Source organism: Paramisgurnus dabryanus, chromosome 2, assembly GCF_030506205.2.
Source record: "Paramisgurnus dabryanus chromosome 2, PD_genome_1.1, whole genome shotgun sequence".
NCBI lineage: Eukaryota > Metazoa > Chordata > Actinopteri > Cypriniformes > Cobitidae > Paramisgurnus > Paramisgurnus dabryanus.
Genome location: NC_133338.1, coordinates 23,672,105 through 23,697,964, shown reverse-complemented (window position 1 = coordinate 23,697,964; position 25,860 = coordinate 23,672,105). Strand labels below are relative to the sequence as shown.

Below are 25,860 nucleotides of genomic sequence, written 5' to 3'. Positions count from 1 at the left end.
CCATCTTGTGACAAACACTCGACAACCACGACAAGACACAGACAGCTACTGAACTTCACAAAATAGAGCATGACATGACAGCTACGAAGCCAACACACAAAAAAATACAGAATGGGCATTAAAACTTCTCAAAGACTGGTTAAAGAGAAAAAAATGGAGACAGACAAGTGTGAAGCAGATGATCTTAATAAGGTATTACGATCATTTTATGCATCTGTGCAAAGTTTCGCGGAAGGATAAACATGTTAATTTAAAACAAATATGCCAATAAAATGTTTCAAATTCATATTCATGTCCAGAATTCATATTTATGTGGCAAGTAGCCGTGTAATAAGCGGGATAATGTAGAGGCAGCCGGTAGTTATTGGGAAATAAGCCCCGACAGTGTGATCAGGACCTTACTTATTAGAGGGGCTGTCCTTCTGGTTCAGGAATACTTTTTGTCCACAGTCTGGTGTTTCCCCTGTCTGAGTCTCTTATTTTGAAGTTCTGTCTGTCATCCATGTCTGTAGTTCTTTGTAGTTCTTTTGTTCATTGGTCCTCATGCTGATTGTTTCCCAGTTGTGTCTTGTTATCTTGTGTATTTATAGCCCCAGTGTTTTAGTTGTCCTTTGTCAGTTGTTGGTGTATATGGTTTAGTGTCTGTTATTTCTTTGTGGTCCCTGGTTTGCTGTATCTAGTTTTATGGTTATTAAAGTTTGTTTGTGTATGGATCTGCTGCCTCTGCCTGGCTTCTTCTGGCATTACACTTTTACACTGACATTAAGATCATTTTTTAATTGAATTTTAAAACAAAATAATCAATTTGTGATCTAGTGGTTCTTCTCAAACCTTTCCTGGAGGACACCTAATTTATTTAACTTGTTAGCTTATTAGAGACTGCAAGCATTAGATTAGGTAGATGAAAAATGTGCAGAACTTTGGGTTCTCCATGGCTGGTTGGTGATGCAATTATGTGTGTGGATAGCAACTGTAAGAACGTAAGTCACAATAATAACCTATGTGCAATATATGATAGAATTGTGAACGGTTTAGTTGATGGAAGTGACCAACTAAGAAGTAAAGTGGTGAAACAACATATTGCAAGACCAGGGTGGAATAATTATGTCCAAGATGTTCATATGGAGGCAAGAGATGCATTTAAAAGATGGGTCTTAGCAGGTAAACCTATGGCCCAGGTGAAAGTGGTTAACAACAGCAAAATGCCACTGCCTTCTAGTATTGATGGCATTATTGAACCTGGAAACATTGCAGAGCTTTGGAAGGGATACACTATGAGAACATTTTTAACTATGTGAAAAGTGATGTGTTTAATTTGGGCGAGATATCACACAGTGATGGTGTAATCATCAGGCCGAAGGAAGTATGTTATGCTATTGATAAACATAAAATGAATAACCCTGCTGAAAAAAACAGCTTACCAGCAAGACCAGCATATGTTGTGTTTTGGTGCTGGTTTGCTAGCGAACACCAGCTAAACCAGCATCAGCACCAGCTAAACCAGCACCAAACCAGCATTAGCACCAGCTAAACCAGCACCGAACCAGCATTAGCACCAGCATCCCATGCTAGTCATACCAGCAAGACCAGCATATGTTGTGTTTTGGTGCTGGTTTGCTAGTGAACACCAGCTAAACCAGCATCAGCACCAGCATTAGCACCAGCTAAACCAGCACTAAACCAGCACCAAACCAGCATTAGCACCAGCATCCCATGCTAGTCATACAAGCAAGACCAGCATATGTTGTGTTTTGGTGCTGGTTTGTTAGTGAACACCAGCTAAACCAGCATCAGCACCAGCATTAGCACCAGCTAAACCAGCACCAAACCAGCATTAGCACCAGCTAAACCAGCACCAAACCAGCATTAGCACCAGCATCCCATGCTAGTCATACCAGCAAGACCAGCATATGTTGTGTTTTGGTGCTGGTATGCTGGTGACCACCAGCTAAACCAGCATCAAACCAGCATAATTCCCATGCTGGTTTGATGCTTGTATTTTCAGCAGGGAAAGCCTGTGGGCAGGACAGAATAACAGCAGAACATCTGAAAAGCTAGTCTAAGTATTTCAGTTTTACTTTCTTTATGCTTTACTGGGTTAATGCATACTTAATATTAGGGGTATCCTCGACTAAGGATTTACATTTTCGAATCAGAATTTTCGAATCTTTCCATAGTCGACCGATAGTCGAATCATCTATGTTTGTATGCATGGGTTGGGAGGGGGCCAGACCAGGTACAAATTGGTAACTTTTATTTTCTTTCACAAACAGCACACATAAACAACTGTCTGATAAAGTGACCAAAACTGTCTTTCAAGTAATAAACGAAGACAAAACTGACGATGCATTTATATATATTTTTTTTAAGGTAAAATGTAAGGCAACATTTGTTTAATTATTCCTCATAACATTTTAAAGCCACGATCTACAGAACATCACACAAAAATACATTTTGATAACTAAACCTAAAAAAATAACAAAGGTATTCCTGCCTTGGAAACTCCGGCTACAATTACGTGTTTTTATTTAATTTGGAGATAGCGCGTCAAAGCAGTCATGACCAAAAAAAACCCGACAAATGAGAAATGACAAATAATTTGTGATTGTGACTGTAAATGATAAAAACTAATCTTTATTTACAATTCATTAAACGTTAATTTATAACAAGAAAAACACTGAAATTAATGATTATATAGACACTACGCGTTATTATTTAGCACAGAAATACCTGCTTGCTTGCTTTGACTTTGATCATCTCTGTATTCACTTTAGATACAGAAAGACCGGATGATATTATTTATTTCAGGAATCTCTTTGCTATCATTTGAAAGTAAACACCGACTGACCATATTATTAAATCACAAGAAAGACATTCGTGTCAGGCAGAAATAGGTTCGGTGCAGATACTAGTTTCCGTTTCATCACCGAAATAAAAAAAACGGCTTACCTGTTTTGTAGTTTAACTTTAAGATAGACAATATATGTTTTAAATACATTTTAAAAACTTATACTCGTCGAAAAACATCCGTTTTTTAATGTTTAGTTTGATGAACTCCTAAATATGAGACGCAGAGCACCTAACCGTTCGGCTAAATTACATGCGCAAGCATGGCCAGCACGCAATAGCGCAACATCGATACAACGAAAAGCTATCCAAAATTTACATACTTAAATTAGATCGGAATTTACGTTTATAATAAATACAATTTTTTTAAATAAAATAAGGTCAGAAGTAACAAAGTGCAGAACAAATATGCAAAATGCCTCAAGTGCACGGAAACAAAACACAAGCCAAATAGTTAAATCAGATAACCCAAAGTGATTTATAAATAAAATAAAATATAGAAATTATTAAAAGAACGAAAGACATAGTTTAATTTGCCAGCTTTGTCTTTTAAATGTCGAAACAAAGAGGCAAGGCTTTAATAACATAGAGACCTCTTATGGACGTGAAGTCCGGTCACAGGGGTTGTTGGATTTATTAACGCATTTTAAAAATATTTATTGAAAGCTGCTACTTCACATATTATTTGCAGCATTATCATAATATGCAGTATATTAATATATTGTGAGAAAGCTGTTATATGTGAAATCAGATAATGTGTGCACCCATACGGCCTAAATTAAATGATCCTCATTTCATAACACATCTGCGACGATTCGACTATGAGATTGGTAGTCGAATCAGGCTTCTCCTATCGATGCATCGAATCTTCGACTATTCGGGGTCACCCCTACTTAATATACTTCCTGGATCCATGTTATCTTTCTTGTTAGTACCTGTAGTTAAAAATAAGACCCTGCAGGCTTTGGCTGTCGCTTCCAGTTTAGGATTTTTAAATATGTATCAAGGACGCCGCTGTCCATATACAGTACGAAGCTTGAGTAGGAGCAAGCTTCATTCAGTTTCTGATATATTTTTGATTTTTGAGAGTGCTTGGCCAAACATGTATATTGCCAAAGAAGAAAATGCTGCATTCTGCACACAAACGCGACCACCGCACAAATATGTATACTAGGGTGACCATACGTGCCATTCTTCCCGGACGCATCCCGTCCAGGATTTTGGTGCGTCTTCCGGAAGTCGTATTTGTTGACCGCATACGCCATTCAGTTAAAAACATAAGATATACAATTTTCATTCTTACCTTAAAATGTAACGGTTGCTTTTCTATAATAATAATCCTCTATGACGTATGCGGTCGACAAATACGAGTTTCAAAAGACGCACCCGAAATCCTGGAATGGACGGGTCTGGGAAGAAATGCACGTATGGTCACCCTAATGTATACTCCACAGACGCGCTGGCTCAGCAATTGTGCTCGTAAGCCGAAACACGTCTGTGAAATAAACACACCCAAACACGCGCAAAGTACCTCTCTTGTCTGGGACCATTCACCAAACAAATGTCCATATCCTGATCTGATGCGGAAATGTTGTACAGAAAGCACACAGCAAGAGTACATGCAATACTAGTCTGTCCAAGCTCGAGCCAGTCCGGGCTTCTCTACGCAGCAGAAGCTGAGGGTTGCGGCATCTTCCCCGGGCTCCTCTACGCAGCCGAAGCCCAGGCTCCGGCCTACTCCTCGGGCTTCTGTTCCTCCATCTGCCTATGTTCTTTGCTGTATTGTGGCTCATAAAGGTGCAATGAACAGCGGATTAGAGCATCACGCTTGCGAAATCACCCTCTTCCATATCATATCGATTACCTTCCGCTATTATTGTAACATAAAGTCTGGCTTGCTCCACAACGTCTGTTAGCTTAGCTTAGCATAAAGATGGCGGATTATCTTTTTTTAAATCTGTGTTCGTATATTTTCGTAAGTCCCACCCACTGATCTGTAATAGGTCTTTAGCGTGAGTGGGTCCCACCCATAGCCCCCACCTTGTAAAAATGGTGTATGTAGTCTTTCACCCTCGACAAAAATACAGCAGTTCCTTCTTTCAATGATGCAAAATGACGATTTTACATCATTAAAAGAAGGAAGTGCAACACTGAAATCAGTATTTCTCCCGTCTCAGGGGAAACTAAGGGAATGATGCACGACCATTCAAAAACATGACTGGGGTTCTAACGATACAAAGCTTAAGGCAAATCGGTGAAGTATCCCTTTAAATGCTTTGTACTGTTTTAAATTGTATGTACTGTGTTTTCTCTGTGGACTTTTGTGTCTTGAATAAAGTTGATTAATTTAGTCCCCATGTCAGACATGGGGTGAGTAAATTAACTGGATTTTTTTTTAAAGAAAATTGAGTAATCCTTTAATCCATTTTCAAATGTCCATGGTGAAATTCGTTAATGCAATATACAACCTTGAAATTGTCGAATGTTCGTAGCCTTCGTGTTTGCTTTCCGTATTGCAAGAAATTTTACGTAATGTTAGTTTGGGCAAAAACGCTTAGTCAAGCGACCAATCAAAATTTGACCTTGCCTCACAGATCGTCCTTAACTAAAATATTGCTATTTTAGCTTATTATTCACTTTAGAAAAGATACACTAAATGTGATTTTTAAATAGCACATTTTATCATTAAAATCCCATTCAACGTTAATGGTGATCTGAGGGGGCGGGATAGTGCCGGTGAGGGGGTGATGCCTGTGTAATTGACTTAATTGTGCATAGATTATTAATATCAACATGCTTTTAGGTGATTTGTGTAATATTTTTACTTTATTATATCCTAATTAATGTATTATACAAAGTAAAGTGTCTCTGTGAGACATTTCAAAATACAGTAAAAATTCTAGTAATCCATTTAGTAATCACGTTTTTAATGTAACTTTTTTACAATTACCAACAATTTTAACTGTAACTAAATATGGTAACTTGCAATTTATATTTTAAAAACGTAATACTGTTACTACCCATAACCCTGTGTAATACGAATAGACCTACTGAATACTGTCTCTTATGGAAAATTGCTTGTGATGGTTATGTGCAGAATTAATAATTGGAGAATCTAAATTATATTTTGGAACAAATGTTTATATTCATAATCATTTTGTGTATCATTTAATGTACCACACTTCTAAAATCTGTCACTTATGGAAATCTACTTTAACTTTATTGCCTTTGATTATTTATACTGATCGTTTCTTATTAGAAATAAATATTTTGTCCAGTGTTTTAATGTTTAGAGAGGTTTTATATCAATGTTTAATTTTGTTTATTATATTTTGCATGATATATAATTGTAGCATATAGCATTATATACTTTAATACTTTAAACATTTACAAAATACTACACAAGTACAAATATGTCAACAGGAGACTGAATGTAATTTTCATGTAAATGTATGTGATCCAGGTTTTCTTGCACAATGAAATAGGTGGAATAGACATTTGGCCATTGTTTACAGAATAAGATCAAACAAGTGATCATTATTACCAGGTACTAACTTCAAAAAAGAGTAACATCTACTAACTAAGAATAATTAAGTAATATTTTAGCCAGATAACCAGATTTATATTGGTTTATTTTGAAGTGTTTATGGTTAGAAACAGAGTTATGGTACATACCACCCAACCCTACAACGATTTTGTGTTTGTGCTACAGAATTTGTTTTCAGTCTATCTTATCAGCATTAACCATACGGGTTGGAGACAACGCGCATGCGCGGAGGCAGCAGTCATTTGTCGCTTTAAAACGAAAGTAAAGGTAAAAGAGCAGAAGACATTTTGCGTTCAACTGCGCCATTTAACATTCGAACTTAAATGCCCGTACGTCTCACGGTAGGTTGAGTAACTTTAATTTTGTTTGATTTTCTTGTGTAGCTATTAATTTCTGCAGTATTATTTAGGAATTCATAAATAGTCATTGCAGGCTATCACACTAGATTAAGCGCAGGTGTGTCGACGATCACCGATTACAATAAATCGTTTAGAGACACTGAACGACTTAAGGATTTTGTGTTAATAATAAAAAAGTATTTTCCTGTATTCCAAGATGTCAACTATAAATGATTAAAAGTCAAATAGTTACCGACGTATATTTACCAGACTTGTGTGCCGTTGGTAGAGCTTGTGGCAATTTTGATATAAGAAACATCATATTGTATAAACTTTTTTTAATCTTTCAACTGTATCCATTCAGTGAACACTATAATAAAGGGCGGGTTCCAAAGGGCTTTCAAGCGCATTTGAATGGCACTGAGAAAAGGGGTCGCTTCAGATGAAGAGATTATTCCCTCCTCTGAATGTGTATTTATTGCACAGGCCTATGTGTGAGACACAACTGTAGGTTACTCTCTCCAGGGTTCACCTTTCAAGAGCTCTGCACTTCAGAGTGAGTATAAGGACTCCACCTGCGACTGAAATTCGGGGTGAGCTGAATAACTTCCGTGTGTACCACTTGTTTGTCGAGGTTTTTGTCGAGATGTAACTGCACAATCCCAGGACCATACGTTATGACAATCCGAGGATTACGCCAGCCTGAGGCCGGAAGTGGGCGGAGTAGTTTTACTTTGCTTTGTTGTGAAATGGAGTATTAAAATGCTTTTCAATCAAATTTTCAAATGCTCAAGCTTTGTTTTTTATTTTATTTTTTGTTTTAAGATTCGTGCTCAATTTATATTGTTAATCATGACACACACACACACACACACACACACACACACACACACACACACACACACACACACACACACACACACACAGACACACACACACACACACACACACACACACACACACACACACACACACACACACACACACACACACACACACACACACACACACACACACACACACACACACACAAAATGGATCATAAACTATACATTAACTAAAAATTATTAACAATTGTCTGTAGTAGTGTAATGTCTTGTGTTTGTAGGACAGGATAATTCTTACCTTTTACATTTTCTACAAATACATTGAGTCATATACCACAGGTCTGTCGAATGTTTTATTCTGATTGATTGAGAAATGTTCCACGGGTGTTACGTATTTTTCAGTAAAACGCACACCTAACCCTTTCAATTGTCTTAAACCCACCTCAGCAATGTTTTTGGTAACCCTGGTCTAAGCACAATAATTCATACTAACACACACTCACAGACATTTGGAGAATTCATGATGATTGGGACACTTTTTCCAATTCATCTCAATGGCAAAAAGTGTCTCAATCAGCCATGAAATCACCCTATATTTTTATATATAATATAATTGCATCTCAAATATCATAAAAATATATTTTCAATTTAAAAAATTTGATACATTTCTTGATAGAAACGTGATTTTAAACTTTGAAATTTAATTTTACCAAAAGACCACTTGCTCCGCCCACTACCGGCCTCAGACTGTCATGTCGTATGATTCTGTGCTTCTGCAGCTGATTAGTATTGTGTTTGTCTGCCCTTCAAAGAAGATGCCATTTTAGAAGTGCAAAAGTAATCTTTACTGTACAAACACGGTTAAAGGCTACGCACACACAAATGCATGCATGCACTTAGGCAGGCAGACAGACAGATATGATCATTCACAAAAATATGATGTTATGCTATGAATATATTTTTATTTGTCCAAAATGCTGTCTATTCACAGATCTGAAATAAGTCTCTAATGGAGACCCCTGTGTCACCTCGGTCACCCAGTGCTTTGTCACTGAAGAGTGATGCATCTTTGGACCATATAATAATGTTTAAACAGCAGGATAAAAACAACTGTGACCTCAGGTTAGTCTACTTACATGCTCAAACCCTTTCTTAATGCCTCTCCTTCACAATGTATGTTATTGTTTACTCTAAATAAGTGTCAAGTACAAACAGTGCTGAAGTACTTATACCCTATTTTGCTTGGGCCTACCTCATTAAAAAAATCCCAAGACCCAACAATAACCTCTCACCCAATATGTGAGTCAGTGGCTGCTGGTGACTTCTTTTTTTTGAAGCGCACGATGCGAAGTTCGTCACAACATGTACGTAGCTTGTCATGTATGTGGTTCGTCATTTCAAAATAATGTGTTCTGCGCTTTGAGAGATTGTGTGTGCATCATGTGTCATGCCAAAATAAGTGCCTGCTGCCTTGAACTTGAAAGGAGACGCTCACGTGTGCCAGATACTCGCATAATCTCATGCGTAATCAGAGTTTACTGTTAATGGAGTGTGTTGCATGTATTTAGGGAACGTAAGCGTCTCTTTTATCATAAACGGTTTTGACGTGTCTCCAGCAGGCACTTATTTTGACAAAACACGTGATGCACACAGGATCTCTCCACACGCGTGACAATCCGAACACTTTTTTTGAATTAGCGCATCCTCGGAAGTGCAGTCACGAGCCGCCACTGATGTGTGTTCACTGGGGTTCAAATCCATGATCTTTACATTGCTAAGACAATGCTGTGCCAGTTGAGCCCTTATTTGATTCTGTTCATGTGAATTGATTGGCTAATTGATTAATTTATTATCTACCTTCTGTTTCTGTTTTAGAAATGTAAAATTAATTACCTAAATAATGATGATTTGGCTAAACTGCATATAAGTATTGTAGTTGTTTTCAACAATAGATTCCCATGTCTGTTTATAGCATTGAGAAAGAAGATAAACTCCAGGTTCAGCCCAGTTGTTGTGGATTATGTAAAGAAGTTATGAGGAATCCAGTCACTATTACCTGTGGAGACAGTTTTTGCAGACATTGTATCAGCAGTCACTGGGATAAGTGTGGACAATCTGAAGACATTTGCTGTCCACAGTGCAGAAAAAGGTTTAGGACACGCCCCGTTCTACACAAAGTCATGGGAGGCATCGGCCTTAATAGTTTTGCTCATTGCAGCACAGCAGCTAAAGATGACCTATGTGACGCTGGCACAAAAGTGCAGGATGATTCTTACCAATCAATGATTGATGTCTTGGAAAGGGTCAAAACATCTCACAAAAACAACATGAAGAACCATTATGAGAGCTTTTTTGAAGGTATCAAAACACAAGAGAGTAAAGTCCTGCTGAACAGCATTTACACCGAGCTTTACATCACTGAGGAAGATAAAGAAGACCCAAATGATCCACATGAAGTTTTACAGATGGAGAAAGCACCAAGGACAAAACACATACAAGACACTCCAATCAAGTGCAATGATATCTTCAAACCATTATCTGAATTGAGACACGAGGATAACAGAAAGCACGATGAAATACATATAAAGACTGTGCTTACCAAAGGCATTGCTGGAATTGGAAAAACAGTCTCTGTGCAGAAGTTTGTCCTGGACTGGGCAGAGGGAAAAGCCAATCAGGATGTAGACTTCATATTTGTGCTTCAATTTCGAGCTTTAAACCTAGTTAGAGATCAACAGTACAATCTATACAAACTCCTGCTTAAATTTTATCCTGAACTTGAAGAGCTGGATGCTGAGATGTTTAATATGTGTAAAATTGTTTTCATCTTTGATGGTCTGGATGAAAACAAAGTTTCGTTGATGTTCTCAGATTGTGGGAAAGTCTCTGATATGACTATGACATCCTCACTCTGTGTGCTGATAACAAACCTGATCAAAGGAGAGCTGCTCCCCTCTGCACGTATATGGATATTGTCCAGACCAGCAGCAGCCGGTCAGATCCCTTCTGAATACATCAACAGGATGACAGAGATTCATGGGTTTAAAGACAATCAGAAGGAGGACTATTTCAGAAAGAAAATCAAGGATCCAGATCAAGCCAACAAAATCATCTCACACATTAAAACCGCAAGAAGCCTTCACATTATGTGTGGTATACCGGTCTTCTGTTGGATCTCAGCCACGGTGCTTCAGAAAATGATTGATGAACGTGACTGTACAGAAAAAATCCCTAAAACATTGACAGCAATGTACATACATTTTCTGCTAATTCAGACAAATACAAAGAATGTGAAGTTTGGTGAGAAAGATGTGAGAGATTTAAGTGAAGTCCTCAAAACAAACAGAGAGGAGATTCTGAAGTTTGCTGAATTGGCTTTCAGGCAGCTGATAAAAGGCAATGTCATGTTTTATGAGGAGGACCTGGACGAGTGTGGCATAGATCCTGTTCGTGACCTGCTGTATTCTGGGATCTTCAAAGAGATCTTTAAGGGGGAATCTGTCTTTAATGAGAGGAAGGTCTTCTCCTTCCTACATTTGAGCTTTCAGGAGTTTCTTGCTGCACTGTATGTGTTTTACTCATTTTTAGTGAAGAACTTTAATACACTGCAGATTTTTCTGGGGGAAAAATTGAAGGGGGGCAGATCTGAGAAGCACAATCTCTTTTGGCTTCTCAAAATCACTGTTGATAAAATCATACAAAGTAAACATGGAAATCTAGATCTTTTCCTCAGATTCCTGCTGGGCATCTCACTTGAGTCCAACCAGAGACTTCTAAAGCATCTGTTGCCACGCACAGAGAGCAACGTCGAAAGCACAGATGAAACTATCAAGTACATTAAAGACAAAATCACAAATGTAAGAACCAATTCAGAGCGTCTCTCAGCTGACAGAGCCATCAATCTGTTTCTCTGTCTGCTTGAAATGAATGACGAGTCTCTGTACCAGGAGATTGAGACGTTTCTGAAATCAACAAAACGTTCACAGAAACTCTCACCAGCTCACTGCTCAGCCATAGCCTACATGCTTCAGATATCAGAGCAGGTCCTGGAGGAGCTGGACCTCAAGTCATACAACACAACAGAGGAAGGCAACAAGAGACTTTTACCAGCGCTGAAAAATAGCAGAAAAGCACGGTGAGTATTTCTTTCAGGATAGCACATATGATTCTTTTGCTATGCTTTGTCTTTAAAGGGCCAATATTATGCCAATTTTTAGTCTTGGGTGTGCCTAGAATATATCTGTGAGGTTTCAGCTCAAAATACCCCACAGATCATTTGTTATATATCATGTCCAAAATGCTCCTATTTGGGCAGGAGCAAAAAAGTGCTGTTTTTATGTTTATACCTTTAAATTCTAATGAGCTCATGCTTTCAGTTAAAATAGATCAGATTCCTGTGAATGCAGTCTGGGACAATAGTATTTTAAGCTGCATTAGTGCTACAATGTGCTACAATGTGGGCAGGGCTTTGTTGGTGTGACGGCATGTCTAACGAGATAGCTTTGGTTTAATGGGGATTAAAGTGGACCTTTACTCACTGCTGTTGATTTTAAACACATGTTGACTTTAAGTGGATTTTGCATATTATGGGCCCTTTAAAATGCTCTACACAAGCTTTTACTATTTTATTCCAGGTCTATGGAAGTCCTGTACATTTTGGGTATATTTTGCTACAAAAATGATTCAAAAATGTTTTAAAATTGTGTTGAATTTTAGTAATATTCTTTGTAGTGAAGCCATTTTTGGTTTTCCAAAGGTTCTTAATACCTTTCTTACATTATCATGGTCTACAATCTTTAAGGAGCCTTTTGTGCAGCGTAAAGATTCTGTAGATGTTAAAGGGTTCTTTATGGAACCACACAGCCTGATAAAGACCAGTTAATGGAACCTTTAATTAATTTTAAGAGTGTGTTTACGTAGAGGCTGAAATAATATAAACATTTTCTTTCAAATGTAATTTGACTTATTGGTTATTAAATTATAGACTGGCTGATTGCCGTCTGAAGTATCAGTGCTGTGAAAGTGTGGCCTCAGCTCTACAGTCATCAAACTCTCACCTGGTCGAGTTGGACTTGAGTAACAATGACCTGCAGGATCTAGGGGTGGAGTTTCTCTCTGATGGACTGAAGAGTTCAAACTGTCAACTAAAAGTACTGAGGTTGGTGATTTTAGTAAAAAATAGTTGTGCTGACATAATGAATGGACAGCAATTAACTAAAGTAAGAAGTTCCAAGGCAGTGATAAATGAATCAGAATATTCAGAATGTGTTTTTAAAGCTTAAAGGAATAGGCTATAGAAAAAAATACTGATGTTGTTTGCAAGTATAAAGTACATTTTATGTTTTAATAATTAGAAATAGAACTTAATCGGTTTAAATTGCTCTGTTTAAGAACAAGCTTTTTATTAGATAAAATATTGTACTGAGGCCTTTTGGATACAGAAACATTACTGCACAGGTATTATGTGATGTTTTACCTGTAATTGTTTTTTTAGACTGGCAATATGTAATCTCACTGATGAGAGCTGTGAACATGTGGCGTCTGTTCTACAATCAACAAACTCCCCCCTGAGAGAGCTGGACCTCAGTAACAATGACCTGCAGGACTCTGGGGTGAAGTTGCTGTCTGATGGACTGCTGAGTTCAGACTGTCAACTAAAGATACTGAGGTTTGTCTGACACACAGAAAAATAACCTATAATGAAGGGATTTTTAATGAAAGTCTACAGATTTATACAGTTATTTGTTACTTTAATGTTCTGCACCTTTATACAGTAAATAAATACAAATGCAATGACTTTCTTAATTAAAAAAATAATCTGTATTCACCAGTGGATATTATAATTAAAAATTGCAACTATCACAGTGGAAGGTAAACATCAGTCCATATAAAACATTAATAATGGATAATTGCTATTTTTATTTTTGTAGGATGTCAAGCTGTCATCTAACTGATCAGTGCTGTGAAAATTTAGCCTCAGTTTTGCAATCAGAAAACTCCACCTTGAGAGACCTGGACCTGAGTAACAATGACCTGCGGGACTCAGGAGTGAAGCTGCTATCTGATGGATTGAGAAGTCCTCATTGTCAGATAGAGATACTAAGGTATTTAAAGCCCTTTTCACACAGAGATTATGGAAAATACACAGACAATGCGAACGGGATTTGTCCAGGATCGTTTGATTTTTGGGTTATTCACACTGCCAATGATTTTCAAGAATCTGCGCATGCATTCACACACATACCCTAAAGATCCTGTAAAGGCACATGACATATTTAAAGCATCAATAACACACGCTGTTTCTGTGTATCTGATGTTAATCTGGAGTACCTGTAGAGTAGTATTACATCCTTCATATCTTCATATCTCCGAAGAGTCTTTAGTTTTATCAGATTTATAAAAGAAAGATTAGATTTACCGTTTTTTTTTCTGATAACGTACGAAAACATTCGGAAGGAGGAGTTATGAACTGCGGGAGGAGCGAGGCACGAGTCACGCAACACACTGGATAACTTATGATTCACTACATGATTGTGTCCTTTATATAATAAACACTTAAGCGCCTATTTCCAACATAACACTCATTACACGGTTGGGATTTTTCAATGAAATTGAGCATTAAACATTAAACAAACACACGCAAAACTCTGCTGCTACCCCGGGTAAACAAACTATATCCATTGTTTCCATAATGCTGTCTTTCTTCTCCTTACATCAAAAAACACACTTCTTCTTTCGTGCCATTGTTAAGTCTTGATATAAAACAAAGCTGTCACATGAAGTGATGCCTGTAACTACCAGTTCTCGGTAACTTCTTTCTATCGTGACAAGCTCCCTGATCTCTGCTTCAGTCCAGTTTGCCAACATTTGCCGAATGTTGATCTGCGTTAAAATCCCTGTGTTGAAGAGCTGAACCATAACCTTTTATTGCGATGACACGCCCGTCCTCACTAGGCCACACCCCTTACTGCATTGTTTCTGCCTCTTGTTCACATAGAATGCTTGCTTTGAATGTTACGGCAATGTTACTAGGTCCGGAAGCGATCCCATTACATTTACGGGACGTGTTTGTGTTCATACAGAAGCCTTTCTGACAATTTTACTGAAAATTTCTGGGATCAAAGTGCTGTGTGAATGGGGTTTCAGAGAGCTGATTTTTAGGTTTAGTAAAGTTGCAGATATCAGATGCATCCACAAAGGTGTACAAAACTACCACTAAAGATTAAACTGCAATAGTGCATTTACCAGCTATCACCATTTACAAAGTATATGAATTAGAGAAAGTGGACTCATGAAATAATATTAAGACAAACAAAAAGCAGGGTTGATGACATATAATGGCAGCTGACAGGAAGCAGCCCAGTATTTAGTGAAATAGAGGCAGAAGATGTGATACTGCATAAAAGCCTTATTAAAATGCTGGTTCTTACTTTAATGTTCTCCGGTGCAAACAAAAAATTAAAACTGCAGCCTGCTTTGTTTTCTATGTTATGGGCAGATTAGCCTGGTCCAACCAGACTCACGTATACATTCATTTCATTTGTACAGAGAGTCTGGCCACGCTCCATTGCAAATGGCGGAGCCAGGCTATGGGCAGATGTCATCAATCAATCAATCTTTTTTATTACAGACTCAGGGTTCAGATAAAACAAAAGAATACCACAGACAAGACATTAAGACAAGATAAACAACCCACACATCAACCCACACAATAAATAGCTACAGAATACAACAATACCAATGTTTCCAAAGCTTTGACTGATATCGTGTAGTACTCACACCTATATTAGATAGACCCACAATAATCTCATTATCAGAATCATTTATCCGGCAGATAAATCTATACATGAGATTTCGTAACAGTGCTTTAAAAGTAATTACTCTAGCACTCACAAACATTTCACTTGCACTATGCCATCTAGGTCTCTTAAGTAAAATTCTCATAGCATCATTACGCTACCTGCAGCTTCTGTAAACTTGATGTTCTATAGTGTGAGCAGTATAAAGTGTAGTGCAAAATGCTTTAAAAAGAGACACCTTCACCTCATCTGAACAGAAACTAAACTAACGTAAAAGTATATTCGCCTTCAAATACATCATACGCCGTTGTCTTTCTATATCCTCATCATCTGTCATGTGTTCTGTGATAAAATGACCAAGGTATTTTACTTTCACAGATACAGTAAGACTCTTATTAGACAGCTTAAAGACCGGAAATGTTATACTTTTATCCTCCTTAGTTCTACAGATCATAACCACACTCTTATCAGGATTATATAAAATATCATGTTTAAAACCATACTCAGAACACATATTTAAAAGCTGTTGAAGACCAGCACTGCTAGGACTAAACACCACAAGCATCTGCATACATAATATGATTCACACACAAATTCCCAATCCTACACCCAGTTTTATAGGCATTCAAACATTCTGATAGATCATCCATGTAAAGATTGAATGAAATTCGGGACAAGATCCCTCCTTGTCTCACACCATTACTAACCCCAAAAGGGGCAGAGACTTTATTGCCCCATTTGACTTGCATCATCTGATGGGCATTCCAATAAGCCAGGATTCTCACAATATATTCTGGCACCCCTCTTTGTCTCATTTTTTTTTTTAAATAACTTTGCATGGTTGACCCGATCGAAAGCTTTAGATGCGTCAATAAAGCACATAAAAACTGATGAGTTTTTATTTCTATACTTATTTACAATTTCCTTTAATGCATAAATGCAGAGACCATGTTTAGCCTTAAATCCAATGGTTGTCTTTAGATTTAATAAACACATTTAACCTATCCAGCAAGATTTTTTCCAACACTTTAGACAGGATACTAGCTAGAGCTATGGGTCTATAATTATTTAAGTTGCCTACCATACCAGCTTTGTTCTTAATAACTGGGACTAACAGAACAGACAACATTGACTCTGGTAACGCCATGAATCAAAAGGCCAGTAAAACAGACTGCTAGTAAAGGGGATATCCTCTTACTTCCATATTTTAGATGTTCAGCAGAAATATTATCTAGTCCACTAGCTTTATTTTGAGGCAATTTACTTATAGCATATTCCACCTCACGTGTCATGATCACTATTGAATCATTAGGTTGAATATAATTCATTTTGGATGCAATTATATGAATTTTGGATGAATTATATACTCCAATCTGCTGTGTTTATTTCTTATCTGAAATGTTTAGATTGTCTGGCTGCATGGTGACAGAGGAAGGCTGTTCTTGTCTGGCTTCAGCTCTGATTTCAAACCCCTCGCATCTAAGAGAGTTGGATCTCAGCTACAATCACCCAGGAGAGCCAGGAGTGAAGCTGCTCTCTGAAAGACTGGAGGATCCACACTGCAAACTAGAGATCCTCAAGTATGTTGGGCAGTACAAATTATTTTGTTTTTTTTACAGATATAACATTTACAGCAAAACCAAAATATTGAAGCATGTAAGTAGATTAAATAGATTATAATCTGATTGAATCACATAATAAATGTTATACACTAGATACTAAAACAGCATCATGTGAGACTGTGATTATATAATCCAGCATCCACAATGCCCTGTTCATTACAACAAACATCACATCCATATGTATCTTAAATAAGAAACACCCAGGTAGATGTTGGCATTTGATAAAGCAGTGTCATACATTGTAAACATTAAAACCAATGACAAATCAAAAATTAAAATATGTTTAAAAAATTAAATGTGATACAGTTTTTCTTAGTCAAATGCATTTAATGTTTACTAGATGATTAGAATCTGAAGTTTTGTGTGTGTTTCTACAGTGTAGATAATGGGGGTGAATCCAGAATCGCACCTGAATTCCAGAAATGTGAGTATTTGCACACAAACACAACTTAATCCTTTTGCAGTATTTTTTTATGTTGGCCTATTTATTTTTTAAACACTTAACTCTTTTTTTTTGCAGATGCATGTAATCTCACCCTGGACCTAAATTCAATAAATATACATCTGTCTCGGTCTGAGGAGGACAGAAAAGTGACGATTGTGGATGAAAAGATGCCATATCCTGATCATCCGGAGAGATTTGAGGGATGGCCTCAGGTTATGACCAAAGAGCCTCTGTCTGGACGCCATTATTGGGAGGTTGTGTCAAGTGGGGAAAGGTGGGTTGGTATAGCAGTGTCATACAAAGGAATCAAGAGGCAGGGTGTTACTGATGAGTGTTGTTTTGGATTCAATGACTTGTCCTGGAGTCTAAATTGCTTTAATGACGAGTACTACGCTTGGCACAATCATGCAAGCTCTGACATTCCTGCTCCTTCCTCCCGCATTAAAAGGATAGGAGTATATCTGGACTGGCCGGCCGGCACTGTGTCCATGTACAGCGTCTCAGAGACGCACAAACTCACACGCTTACACACATTCCAGGCCAAATTCACTGAGCCCGTCTATGCTGCATTTAGAATTTATGACTCAATATTATTTTGTTAAAGTAGGCAAGGCAATGTAAGTTTATTTATAAAGCACATTTTATACACAGTAATTCAGTGTGCTTCAAATCAGTATTTAAGGGAAATAAATATAAATGAAACAAAAATAAAAATGATGGAAAAAGTGCAGTATGTGCAAAGCAGCATAGGCTCATTCAGTAAAGTCAGTAAAAAAACTAGACAATTAATTTCTGTTGCCACATTCAAAGGTAACAGTAAGAGTACTTAATTACTTGATAAAAAAATTCCTTTTTAAAGCATGCAAGTCAAATCTCTTACCACCATGCATATAGTTTAAAAGAGGGCTTAGTTTTGTTTTTAGATTGGCCTAAAAAGTTACAAATATGACAGTTGTCTTAAACTTAAACCAGCCTGGGTACAGTAGGGCACAGTCTATGTTACTATATCAGTGTATTTATAGTCAAAGTTCTACTTTTATTTAAATTGTATGGTTATTATTTGCATTATTGTTATTATTTTTATTATGGACGTTAATGTTTACTATTTGTTTGCTTTATATACAGATCTATATTTGGGTTTAAGAATATTGGTGTATAAACTGGGTGCACTTTTGGGGTATACATTTGGTTGTACAGCTGTTCAACTACCTGTTTACCTAAAATTGTGTATTACTGTATGGTCAAAGTTCTACTTTTATTTAAATAGTATGGTTATTATTTGCGTTTAGGGTTTTTGGTTTTGTTTACAGGATGTTAATGTTTACTAATTGTTTGCTTTATATACAGATCTATATTCGGGATTTAAGAATAGTGGTGTATAAAGTGGGTGCACTTTAAAGTTGGTTGTCTTGCGGTTTACCTACCTATTTAACTAAAATTATGTATTATTGTATGGTTATTTTCAAATTTGTATTTTTTATAAACATGGCTATTATGGGGTTTGTCTTTGGGATTTTCAGTTTCCTTACTTAATGTTATTACTGCTGTCAGGTATTGAACATTCATTCTTACCTATAACTATACTATATTCCAAGAAATGTAAATTTGTGAACAAATATTTGATGCCGACTGGCAGCAGGAAGTGTTACAACAAACATGTGCAAACGTGAGATCTGTAAAATTGCTTGCCCTTTTTATAATAAAATTTCCTGCAATACACAAATGTTTTTCTCTGTTTTTCTTATTATGCAGTTAAACGAAAGTTTAAAGAAATTTAGATTTTTAAAGCATTTTCAGTAATGTGTGTTGTTACCATGTAAGATGGTAACACCATATTTAATTAAGAACAAATTCATTCCCTTTTAACAAAGGTGATTTCAAAATCAGGAGACATTTAATACTAATAAGAAGTCAGATATGCAAGTTATCCGTATAATCCTGCATTCAGACTAGAAGCGACTTTTTCGCTGTGTGTGTCGTCTAACCTTTTCAATGAGGCTGTTAGGAGGCGTTTCTAAATCTGGTTGTCATAAACAATGAGTACATTACTGATCTACTTCAGTAACTGACGAGAGCTGGATGACGTGAACTCCACTGCTTTGCTGTCATAAGTAGTCACTCCTGAAAGTTGCTTATTATTTGCATAAAGTTTTCTCAACTTTGTCGCGCGACTGGACATGCCCCATTCAGTTGCCAGTGGTCATTGTCCCTCGTGTCACCGGAAGTCGCCAAGCTTCCATTAAAAATAAATGATATTGTGTCGCTCTGCTACTGCTGATCCAAATGCAGCCTAACACCACAAATTTATATAATAAAGTGTGACATGATTTTTTTTTATTTATCATAATTTTAAGTGCACCCTTCAGATCAAGCACATTTAATTACTTAATAAGGCGCAACTTTCACTGTTGTAACACCACAGACATAAAATGGCAGAGACTTATTAAATGTAAGCAAAATGTAATTTAATTAAAGGCCTACCAATTTAATTAACACTAAATGAATTGTCTAAAACTTAATTTGTGTTAAAGAAAATCTCTCCGAGACATGGTGGGAACATTTTGTTACACACTGAATCTCAAACTGTTGCAAAGGGCAACCACAAATGAAGAATGACCCTGTTATTGTACACTGGTATAAAATCCCAGAAAACAGTATTTTCCAGCAGCTCGGGCACCAGAAAACCAGTGCATGTTACCAGTGCCCACTCTGTAAAGAAACTTTCTACAAAGTAAAAACCAAATGTTTAACTATAGGGGAGATGGAAATTACCCTATTTTCAAAAAAAGTGGAGTGTCCCTTTAAGGGGCTGGAATTATCTCCTTCTGACATCACAAGGGGAGATACATTTCAATGATCAATTTTTTCGCATGCTTGCAGAGAATGGTATACCCAAACTTAGTTATTGGGTTGATCTTTTTCACACTTTCTAAGTTGATTTTAGGGCAGTTTCCCGGACAGGGATTCGACTAGTCCTAGACTAAAATAAATGTAAGAGCTGTCCAAATTAAAAACAACTTGCACTGACATATCTTAAAATATAAGTGTCTTTTGTTTTGCCTCAAAATGCACACAAGTAGTAAGGCATGTTTGTTAAAACTAGTTATATTTCCTAATTAAACTAAGGCCCAGTAGTGGCTTAAGCTTTTCCCTGTTCAGGAAACTGCCCCTGACTGAATTATAGCACTTAAACATGGAAAAAGTCAGATTTTCATGATATGTCCTATTTAAAAAAAGAACGCAAAGAAATGCCTTCTCAGCTACTGTAGTTCCCACTCAGCAGAACACGGTAAACGCATAGTTATGTATAAAGGCTAAATGTTTTGCCCGCACTGCTGGCCAATTGAGTGGAAAATCTGCATTTGGCAGCCATCTTACCACAGGCAGCTCGCTTACTCGTATAGCATTGTGTTTTAATGGTGCAGGTACCTTTAAATTACCCTAACTTGCTTAATTTTTTACCGATTTTCAAACGGTTTGGTTTGTTATAAACGTCAAAGATGTACCTATGACACTGCATACTTATACAAAAAAAAAAATCATGAAACATGTTAAATCAAACACAATTATAGCCATGTGAATTATGTTTGTAAGAAACCAAACCATTTGAAAATTGGTAGAAAATTGAGGAAGTTATGGTCAATTAAAAGTACCTGCACCATTAAACTCAATGCTACAAATGTGAGTGAGCTGCCTGTGGTAAGATGGCCGCCAGGTAATGACGTTAGAGACTCCGCCGTAACACATCTAGCCTTTATACATATCTAAGGTTCAACGCATCTCTCTTTCTGTTTAAAAAACATTGTGCAACGTTTTGTCTGGGTGTAACTCAGCACAACTTTGTCAGGCTGGGAGGACCAGCTAATGCCACCTTAAACCAGCTACCAGCTTATGCTGGTCTTAGCTGGATTTTTCAGGGTAATGTAATATAATTTAATGTACATGAAATCTCATTGAACAGTCTTCTTGTTGTGAAAATCACTTTTTCTGTTTTTTACCTCTGTCTTATAACTTTTCCAGGTATAAACAGAAAATAACAGTAATTAACAACTTAGTGCTCACTGCGCACTTATTTGAGGAAACCCCTTCTCTTCTTACAGCTACCTCCCAATGCCTCCTCATGTTTTCTCCTTAGGAAACCTTCAGTATGTTAGCTATCTAAATTAACTAACAGGCGAATTACAACTAACTTTACTTGTAAAAAGGGAATTCCTCGAGAGTTGTTCTGAGGTGTGTTACGGTTTGTACACCCCCGCTGTGCACAAGACGAAGACATTTTTTTCCTCCAGTTGCTATGAGAGTAATAGAAAACTTGCCACATCTAATATGGAGGCGCCGTTGACGTACGATCCAGCAGCCAATGCGCGTACAGTTTTTTCTTTAATGTCTATGGCGTCACCAACCGGCGGCAGGAAGTGTCACTTTACAGTCACTTACATCCAGTCCCCGGTGCTTGCTGCTGCTATATTTTAATGCTTGCTTTTTGCTTTTCAGGCCAGATTTATGTGTGATCAATATATTATTGACATTAAGAATAAAATCCCTTTCATCATATAAACACAAAATTGCATTTGAGCCCCTGATTATACTCTTAAGCAACGTGAGCAGCACCACTTTCGGTTTCACTTTTTCGTTTTGGAGAAAAAGAGAAGAAAATAGGTAAGTTCATTAAATAAATAATTTTACGTCACGGTTTAGGTAGAATAGAAAACCCTATTCTGGTAATTTAGAAAAAAAGCTGAATGACGAAAAATACGGTTACGTTAAGAGAAGGATGATACCTGACGAGAGGAGGCGGCTGATATCCATCGAACAGGAAACACGTGAACAACATTTTATGATTTGTGTATTTATTCTATGTAATCAAATTTGATTAAAAACCGATGAAACGCTTTCATGCTGCATATAACGAGATATTTTCTGTATCTGCTTACATAATGTCACATGGTATGTAGAATTGCAAATTATAAATTTACATTTAAGTGAAGTATTCAATTCAATTGTATTTATAAACTGCTTTTCACAATTCTACGTACCAAAAAGTAGCTTCACAAGAAATAAAAAAACAGAAAAACACATTAGGGATGTGTACACATAGGATACATAACTTGTTGTGATGCTTCAGTTCATCCACTAGGGGTCAGTATAATTCCAAGCCCTTACAATCACATTGAGTTCACATTTAATAAAAATCATGTATATATTTTTGTTTAATCCGAACTGCTAATGTTCTCATGATTTTTGATAAACAAATGCACTGTGACCTTTCTTTTACAGTTATGGCTTCCTGCAGCAGTCTCCTGACTGAAGACCTTCAGTGTTCAGTTTGTCTGGAAGTGTTCACTGATCCAGTTACAACCCCGTGTGGACACAACTTCTGCAAAAACTGCCTGACAACAAGCTGGGAAAACACGGACCGTTACCAGTGCCCGCTCTGCAAAGAAACTTTCTACAAGAAACCTAATCTTAAAATCAACACATCATTCAGGGATATTGCAGAGCAGTTTAAAAAGATTACATTTAATTCTTTAACAGAAAAGATCAGATGTGATGTTTGTAAACATAGAAAAGCCCTAAAATCCTGTCTGGATTGTTGCGGCACGTTCTGTGACGTTCATCTGGAGCCACATTACTCTATACCGATGCTCAAGAAGCACAAACTGATCAACCCTGTTGAGAATCTTCAGGAATACATCTGCCAAAAACACGAAAGACCTCTGGAGATGTTTTGTAAAGATGACCAAACCTATATCTGTCTGCTTTGTGCCAGAGACCACATGACCCACAACACTGTTCCTATAGAGCAAAAAACTGGAGAGAGAAAGGTAATGCTTGGTAAGATAATGAGAGGTTGTTTTCTATATGACATTGCGATTCAATTAATTCACAACTTAATCCCTTTAAACACAGAATCAGCTGAGGAGAGCACAGGAAAAGCTACAAAAGATGATACAGAGTAGAACACAGAAGATTCAAGAGATCAAACACTCATTAGACCTCAGAAAAGTGAGTCTAGAATCTTGCGATATAAAATGAAAGCTTTCTATATGCACAACATAACTATGAATATGACTTTTCCATTGTTTTTTTAGAAGAACACAGAGAAAGAGAAAATAGATTGTGTTGAGCTCTTCACTGCATTGATCCACTCCATTGAGAGATGTCAGTCTGAGCTGCTGGAGGTGATGGACCAGAAGCAGAAAACAGCAGAGACTCATGCTGAAGATCTCATTAAAGAGCTGGAGCAGGAAATCAATGAGCTAAAGTTGAGAGACACCGAGCTGGAGAACCTCTCACATACTAAAAATCACATCCACCTCCTACATGTCAGTGTTCACTTTCTCTCTCTGCTCATATTATCTCAATATAATAAGACTCCTCATACTGAGAGATTTCTTCTCTATTCTCCCCTAGACCTCTAGGCCTTTAAACAGCAGGAACTGGACTCGGATCAGTTTTAACACTCATCAGAGCATGAAGACTATGTGGAAAGCTTTGGCCCAACTGCAGGAGACTCTAAATGAGAAACTGAATCATACTGGTATTTCACACACACACAACAATTTTTTATATATGTATAAATAATTCAATCAGTTAAATTTGATCAGAAAAAGATTATTATGCATTTACAGACACAAAACTAGTCGCATATCTGTAACAATCTTTAATAATGATTAAACTAGAAAACCTTTTAAACAGAAATGTCTTTCCTTACAGTACTAAAGGGGATGCAGCAGTATGCAGGTACTGAGTGTACTCAGCTCTGCTCTTATATTATTAAAAGATTGGTAAATAATTTTAATGCAAATAAATAATTTTAAGCAAATTCATGCTCATCTGATCTATCCTTCAGTGGATGTGACTCTGGATCCTGATACAGCTCATCATGAACTCATCCTGTCTCATGATGGAAAACAAGTGAGACATGAAAACATACAGCAGAATCTCCCTGACAATCCAGAGAGGTTTGACGACTGTCTGAGTGTTCTGGGGAAAGAGGGATTCACCACTGGAAGATTTTATTATGAGGTGCACGTCACAGGAAAGACCAAGTGGAATTTAGGAGTCGTGAGAGAGTCCATTAACAGGAAAGGGGATGTCATTATAAGTCCTGAAAATGGATATTGGGTTCTGTGCCTGAGAGATGGCGGGGATTATTGGGTGGTTGCTAATCCCTCTGTTTATCTTTCTCTGAGAGTAAAGCCGCAGAAAGTGGGTGTATTTGTGGATTATGAGGAGGGTCTAGTCTCCTTTTATGATGTGGACTCCGGGTCTCATGTATACCTTTACACTGGTCAATCTTTCTCAGATAAGCTCCTTCCATATTTTTGTCCATGTAATAATGACGAAGGTGCTAATTTTTCTCCAATGATTATTCCTCCTATTAAACACTTGAAATAATTGTAATAGACTAGAACTTGATAATGATACACAAATATATCTATTTTTTATTTGATAAGAATGTCTTTTCTTGTCCTTAAAGATTTATTACTTGGAAAATTTTGATTCATTATTAATCCATTTAAAATGCAAATATTAGGGATATTGGTTTGTAGTATCTTTTAATTCTGCTCTGAAATAAGCTAAATCTTCTTTATATCTCTTTAAATTCTTTCCTTTGTATTATTATAATTATTACTAGTATTAATGGTTTAAGTTGCTTGGACAAAATATCATGTTAAATGACACATCGGAATTAGCTAGCAGTTCTGAATCATGTATTATGTGGGCGCCAAGTCCAGCGTATATCGGCATGATGATCTCTGGTTTAGCCAGTGCCAAAGTGGAAGAGTGGTGAGGTTTAAATTCAGTCTGGGATAAGTGGTATCTTCATCTATTTTGTTACGATCTCTAGAATAGAAGCAAGATATAATGCGTATGGGTCATTTTGCAATTGGGGTGGCAAGTAAGAGGCAGAATTTTGTAAAAAAAAAAAAAGCTAATTTAATTTTATTGTTATGCATTAAACATATGCTTAATGTATATATGCATTATAGCATTATATGTTTAATATGCTATATCCCGTTCAATAAAAACTGAAGAACATTTTTCATTTTGTATATTTTGTGGAATACCAACACCAAAGACAAATCAGCACATATACATTATAATGATTTTAAGATCAGGGGACATTTTGAAAATGTACTGTATTTATCAAAATTTTTATTAAAATATGTCAAATCTGCAAGTTGACACCATACCACAGAATTAAGTGCAACACAACATTTTTCGTACAAAGTTGTACATTTGTGAATTGTGTTTTTCGTTTGGAAACCTATTTCATGAATATGTATTTTTATGTAAGTATAAATGATAAATCTTTTCATTATTTGTAAGCTGTGTCACCCACTTAGATTTAATTGTAGTAGCATACATAGCCGAATTATAAGCAGATTTGATATTAATTAGTATTTAACGAGGTTTAAAATGTAGCC

At 36.8% G+C, this 25,860-nt stretch overlaps 2 protein-coding genes across 3 annotated transcripts; both read left to right on the top strand.

Moving 5' to 3' along the window:
- The first annotated feature begins 6,666 nt into the window (after nucleotides 1-6,666).
- On the top strand, nucleotides 6,667-19,148 carry LOC135730777 (NACHT, LRR and PYD domains-containing protein 3-like). Of its 2 annotated transcripts, none has more exons than XM_065248693.2 (10): nucleotides 6,667-6,735; nucleotides 7,097-7,288; nucleotides 8,551-8,681; nucleotides 9,532-11,694; nucleotides 12,544-12,717; nucleotides 13,054-13,227; nucleotides 13,490-13,663; nucleotides 16,765-16,938; nucleotides 17,358-17,404; nucleotides 17,501-19,148. In XM_065248693.2, exons 3-10 carry the CDS (start codon nucleotides 8,569-8,571, stop codon nucleotides 18,025-18,027), a joined length of 3,546 nt encoding a protein of 1,181 aa, XP_065104765.1. In that variant the 5' UTR covers nucleotides 6,667-6,735; nucleotides 7,097-7,288; nucleotides 8,551-8,568; the 3' UTR covers nucleotides 18,028-19,148. The 2 variants fall into 2 exon arrangements, with proteins under 2 accessions (XP_065104765.1, XP_065104764.1); XM_065248692.2 differs by having other exon boundaries at nucleotides 7,097-7,325.
- A 2,713-nt stretch (nucleotides 19,149-21,861) lies between these two features.
- On the top strand, nucleotides 21,862-25,719 carry LOC135730779 (E3 ubiquitin-protein ligase TRIM39-like). The gene is made up of 7 exons (XM_065248695.1): nucleotides 21,862-22,084; nucleotides 22,703-23,250; nucleotides 23,336-23,431; nucleotides 23,518-23,751; nucleotides 23,840-23,966; nucleotides 24,143-24,169; nucleotides 24,279-25,719. The coding sequence occupies exons 2-7, from the start codon at nucleotides 22,705-22,707 to the stop codon at nucleotides 24,824-24,826; spliced, it is 1,578 nt and encodes a 525-aa protein (XP_065104767.1). The 5' UTR covers nucleotides 21,862-22,084; nucleotides 22,703-22,704; the 3' UTR covers nucleotides 24,827-25,719.
- The last annotated feature ends 141 nt before the right edge of the window (nucleotides 25,720-25,860 follow it).